The sequence below is a fragment of the Sinocyclocheilus grahami genome, unplaced genomic scaffold, assembly GCF_001515645.1.
Source record: "Sinocyclocheilus grahami isolate Dianchi unplaced genomic scaffold, SAMN03320097.WGS_v1.1 scaffold1500.1, whole genome shotgun sequence".
Lineage (NCBI taxonomy): Eukaryota > Metazoa > Chordata > Actinopteri > Cypriniformes > Cyprinidae > Sinocyclocheilus > Sinocyclocheilus grahami.
Window position 1 is genome coordinate 175,409 of NW_015506679.1, and position 6,192 is coordinate 181,600.

Here is a 6,192-nt window from a genome sequence, read left to right on the forward strand (position 1 = left end):
CTCTAATGCGCATCATTCATTAGTGTTAGGCAAAATCATGACAGTCCACCACATGAATAGCTAATCCAATTGCATGTGAAAAAAAAAAAAATTCCCTACAAACACTCAGTAAAGACAGTGGTGCCGGCTTCCTTTGAAAAATGTTTGATGATTGCGCCCGCTCCATCCCCAACCCGAGGATGCCGATTGCCGACAGTGACAGAGATGCTGCCTGTTCATAATAGTTCATTATTGATTACTAATTTGAATCAGTACATTAGAATGAAACAATAGCTTAAAAAGCGGTAAACTCCTGTAAACTTTTCAGTCCAAAGATCTAGAGTAAACAAATGTGTTCAAACAGTAAGTTCAAAACAGCTCTAATACTGAGAAAACCCAACCGATTTCATCAGATATTGTGGAGAGTCGAGTCTAGATGTCAGTAAATGATTATTTTCAGCGTGTATTTGGTTTAAAAGCACGAGTGTTGTACTGGATGGTGACTGAAGGTGTTTAAGATTATGTGCTAATTTAGTTATTCTGAATAGATCCGTATAGTAGCGTGTACAGTAAGGTCAAGACAGCAGGTTTAGTGGTCTTTTGGCGTCTCCCTGTGGTCCTGTTTGATATCGCAGCTTGACTGGTGCTTATTTATATTAAAAAGGTGGTGGGGATGGGGGATAAATTCTGGATAAATTGATAGTCACTTTTTTTTTTTTTAAATAGAGATCATGATTTTCCTACAAACAGACAACTAAACAAAATAGCATGTAATTTAGTACAGGTTCTGACAAAATGTTAATTGCTGCAGTCTATTTATTTTTTAAATTTGAATTATTGCAAAATCTGCACCTCTTCTGTGGCTAATTTTAATTTCATCTTTACTCCGTGAAGTCAAGCAGCAGAAGTTAAGTGACAATATGCTAATACTACTGGCCCATTTTGGGGTGAACTAAATATACAAGACTAGTTTTACACGTCACTGTTTATAACACAGGGTGTTCATCCTTTGCTGGGTCGCTTTAAAAATAAACTTGGGCATAAATTAAGAGTATACCCACTTCTCCAGGCACCACTACACCACTGGGTAGTAGGATTAGTTTCGGTGCTTCCTGAATCATAGTAATCTGAACAAAATATCAGCCCAAATTCATGAAAAAATGTGCTTGTGGGGACCTTTTTTGCAAAAAGAGTATTACATTTTTTTGTGGTAGTTTTGCAGCAGTTTAAAAGTGAAATGTCCAGTGAGTGCTGCTTAAAAAAGTGTTTAGTTTTCTAACATAAATGTACTTTTTTTTAATGTTGGTTCATGCACTTATTGAACCTTTGAACTTTTTTGTTAAACCGTGTTTTATGGGATTTGTACCCAAGCGCTCTGCATCGCAATTGCAGCGTTGTGCCAGGTGTGCTACTGAGCAAGTTTACTATGTCAGAAAAGCCATACATATGGAGCTGACTATGCGATGCGAATGTTACAATGTTTTACATATTCATGCACTATAAGTTTTTTTAGAGCTGATATCACAGTATTGTGCAAGGAACCATGCAAAAATGAAAATTTCACCTTCATTAATTGACAATCTGCCCCTTAATTAGAACATATAAAGATTATTGGTGCTTTACTGCCACAAGTGTTCATTTCAAGTGGAACTGCAGCAAACTGTATGTATAGATACGTTTTTGGAGTTTTGCAGAAATATAGGTATAGAGGCACGTTTTTCCAATTAGCCTGGGTTGTATAATATGCCCTGACAAAGACGTGGAGGAAAGGAGCTTAAGTGGATTAAATGATTGGAAAAAATCTGGCATATACATCACCAAAGAGAAGTCTGTCATTTCACCGGAAGATACAGTTGTAACATTTTGATTAAAAATTGCAATGTTAAATTGCAAAGGTTTAATCATATAAACACATACAAACATAAGATGCATGACATGCATTTCGAACGTAGACAGGATGAATTTGAATTTCACGCCAAGTATAACCAGCCAGTATGTACATTTTGTAATTGGTGAAAGTATGCAAATTGGTGTTCAGCTACTGTTTCTTTTTTATCTGCATGTTTGTGAGATTTTATAATCATTTTAGTCTTCTCCATCTTTAACCTGTCCATTATTCTGTATCTTTCTGTTCCTCTTGATCTTTCCACTCATTCTTCATCCATACAGCGACTCCTCTGAACGTGTCGGGGTTGTACAGCTATTTGCCCGACCGCAGGGCCAGTCAGTACTCAGAGAGTCAGAGACGTTCCTCTGCAGTGCAGGCCTGCTACCACCATCACAGCCCCTGTGTTGAGGACAGACCGAGTCAACTGCAGGCCCGTCTGGAGCTGCTGCAGTCGCAACTCAACAGGTCCGATATCCAGAGGGAAAAAAAATAGTGCAAAGTCTGCATTTGCCTTATAACTCTACTCTCTCTCTCTCTCTCTCTCTCTCTCTCTTTAAAGACTGGAGACCAGGATAACAGCTGATATAAATGTGATCCTACAGTTGCTGCAGAGGCAGATGGCACCTGTACCCCCTACCTACAGCGCTGTTTCCCCTGAAGCGCTGGCCCACCACGCTCATCCTACCAGCCTGTACACCACAGCAACGCACAGCACTATGCCATCTTTACAGATCAATGACAGTTCATCACCTGGTAAGGTAGGTTGTCATGTGAGCAATGAGAGAAGAAGGGTGTGATAATTCAGCGTGGGTTTGTAAACCGCACATTGCATAGATGAACAGTAGATATGTAATACCAGAAGCAGTATGAGGACAAAACAGGCCACTCATGTAAAAATGAATATGCTGGCTGCATTTCCATCTCTTACTTGTCTTCAAATGGGGGGGAAGTCGTGGCCTAATGGTTAGAGAGTCGGATTCATAACCCAAAAGTTGTGGGTTCGAGTCTTATACCGGCAGGGATTGTAGGTGGGGGGAGGGAATGTACAGCGCTCTCTCCCACCTTCAATACCACGACTGAGGTGCCCTTGAGCAAGGCACCGAACCCCCAACTGCTCCCCGGGCGCCGCAGCAAAAAAATGGCTGCCCACTGCTCCGGGTGTGTGTTCACGGTTTGTGTGTTCACTGCTGTGTGTGTGCACTTTGGATGGGTTAAATGCAGAGCACTAATTCTGAGTATGGGTCATCATACTTGGCCACATGTCACGTCACTTTCACTTTCACTTTCAAATATATGACAATCCTTTTTCAAGGGGAACTAAGCAGGCTAAGACAATTGTTAATATAAACACGTTGTTTTTCAAAAAATAAAAAAATATACACATATTAATCAAATAAATTATAAACCTGAAGGGTAACTTGATAAACTTAGAAATATTTATTATATTTCTATGTTACATATTTCTATTCTATTCTTCACAAAACTATATGCAAATGTTTGGGTTTTTAACAGAATAAAAGTCACAACAATGATTTTTTTGTTTGACTAAAGCTAAAGGAAATTACTCAAATATACATGTACTAATACACTATTAGAGATATGTTAGATTTATAAACCTGAAGGGTAAAATGAATAACTTATATTATATTATATCATATTATAATAATTTCATGATTTCTGACAGAAATACTATTAGTATTCAGTATAACAATAATAACATTTAGTAAATATTATGCACACATTTATTAAAATTCTAAAAAATAAAAAAAACACACACACATTACAAAAATATATTAAAAAATGCATTTTCATTCCAATTTCCTGTAGATCCCCTAGCAATTTCTTGCAGCCCCCTGAGAGTCTAGACGCCCCACTATAAAAACCCCTGCTGAGTTTTGTAGAGAATAATTTTATTTTTTTGGGATATTTCAAATTTTCATGCTCAAGTAGTCTAGTGTTACCAAGATGGCGGCGAGTAAACGGACATTGGTAACATAGTGATTGTCACTAAGTAAGATGCTCGTCAGTTAGACTGATCTCTGTGTTCTTACATGATCAGCTGGCTAGATAAATCTTTGTAGTGAGCATGTTGCATGTCTGTATTGAACTGGACCTGTTTTATCCACAGAGCCCTGACTTGGACAGCTTCAAAGAGAAGTCTCCAGACTCTTTATCTAGTGGGATCCACCTAACAGTTGCCTCCAATGACACCATGTCCATGTCCCCAGAGACAGAGCTGGCTGTGCCCACAGGACTGATTCCCCCTAGAGAGCCTCATCCACAGACCCCAGGACTGCTGTGTAGAAGCCTGTGCTTCCCATCGCTCCCGGACAGTCTGGAGAGTCCGAAAATGCTGGAGGGTTCACCAGAAATCCAGAGGCATGTGTCCAATCCAGTCTTACCTGGAAGCTAGAGGCCAAAAACAGACTACTGTCCGTTCCGAGACGCTAACATGGTTTCTCTTTTCAAACAGTTCTGCAATATTCATGTTACTCATTAGTTTAAAGGGGGGCGTCCAGTAGAGAAAACGGTGACTGCAGACTTCTCTGAATCTCAGAGGTTTTTTGTCTCATATCCCTTCTCATTCAGAGCAGGAATTTTTCCTCTGATGCGAGAGTATTTGGTAACACCTCTCGACTTTTGTGTTATTGAATATGAAGAGAAGCAATAAAAGACAAGGTCAAAGAGTATGATCATCTGCCACCATCATGTACATTATACATTTTTGTCTGTCTGTATGAGATTTGTCATTACATACTAAACCTCATCTTGTCTTCTTGCGTCAGCTGAGATTCAGAGGTTGGATCCTCTGAGGAAATGACATATATACCTGAGCTTTCAGTGTTTAATGAATAGCTTGTGTGTACGGATATTGCAAACGTGCAAGATTTTCTTTTCAATGTATAGATTTTCTAATTATATACTATTATAAATATATTTTTTTGTTTTTGTGTGTGTGTGTGTGTGTCAGGTTAGGTGTTTGACTCAAATTTCATGCATTACTACATTAAATGACATTATGACTGACACAAAAATGAAGTTTGTATATTTGGATTTATAGTAACCAAATAGGCATGAATTCAGGGTTATCAAATGATATTTCTCACTGAAGTGGTTATTTTAACTGCTGATGGATGGTGTAACTCTGTGTGAAGACTTCTGTGTGATCTTTTGGAAAATATGATCACTGAATTTGAAAGAGAAAACTATTCAGTCTTGACATTCTGATTGGAGAAAGCTGAAGGCCTGTTTTTTTTGTAAATCACTTTTTGAGCTGAAATCGGTGTAAAGTTTGTTTTACCTCTGCAATGTAAGCAGATGAATGTATGTAAAATTATTGGAAACCTTTATTAGACTGTAACGGTTTCCAAAAGCACACAATTATTATTATTATTTAGATTAAATGTTATTTATAAAGGACTACTAATGTTGCACTGGGTTTAAGATATCAATATTCGTGGTCTTTTTCTTCATTTTTGTTTTACTAGGGATGCAGATACTAAAATGGTAAATACAAGCTTATAATTATTATAATACTATACGCAGTGTTATTTTAGTATTTTTATATGCTATTATAGTTTTTATTCAGCGATAGCATCACTCGTTATAAATGAAAACTAGCTAATATTAAAATGTATTGTAATTTTTCATACTATAGATTTTAATATTAGCTAGTTTTCATTCATAACGAGTGATGCTATCACTGAATAAACGCTTTTATGCATTTAGATATTTGCAAAAGACTACATTTAAATGTTATATAAAAAATAAACTTAGTGAGCATTAGATGGCAAATTTAATTGAAACAAAAATAAAGAAAATGCGCATGCAGAATTAAATATTCAATAGCTAACAAATAAAATAATCTCAAATATTATTGTTTTTATTAAACAATAACCAGTTTTGTACGGATACATTGCACATCCCTAAATATTAGTTGACTGGCCTTTCCATGATTAATTAACACAGAAAGCTTTATGAAAGAACAAGAGTTTAAGTGAGTTTATTAATAGAAAAGCATCATAGCTGGACACACACAGAACTACTTACATTTAAACACTCCATCTAAGAGTGTGAGGTGAGGATCAGCATCCCACACAGCCTTGCAAATTCACTTTTGATTTGACTGAAAAGAGTGGCGTTACTACTACATTAGTGTAACAACAAAATTTCATGGACCGAACAAATGACTCGCAATGCAAAGTTATTCTGGAAAAGTGACACTTTTGTCCTACCTTGTACATAATATTTATATATGTATACAGTACATATTTCACTCCGAGCACAAGCATGCTGAAAGGGGACTAACTTTTTCTTTTTTTTTA

The 6,192-nt window shown here is 36.9% G+C and overlaps 1 protein-coding gene across 1 annotated transcript in view; it reads left to right on the plus strand.

The window, feature by feature from the left end:
- Positions 1–4,643, plus strand: part of LOC107570755 (potassium voltage-gated channel subfamily H member 6-like) — a 39,553-nt gene extending 34,910 nt beyond the window's left edge. Inside the window, exons 15-17 of the mRNA XM_016257009.1 lie at positions 2,149–2,332; positions 2,427–2,625; positions 3,996–4,643. Of these exons, the coding sequence (XP_016112495.1) occupies positions 2,149–2,332; positions 2,427–2,625; positions 3,996–4,280 (668 nt within the window). The 3' untranslated portion in view covers positions 4,281–4,643. The remainder of the gene's footprint in view (positions 1–2,148; positions 2,333–2,426; positions 2,626–3,995) is intronic.
- Positions 4,644–6,192: the final 1,549 nt, after the last annotated feature.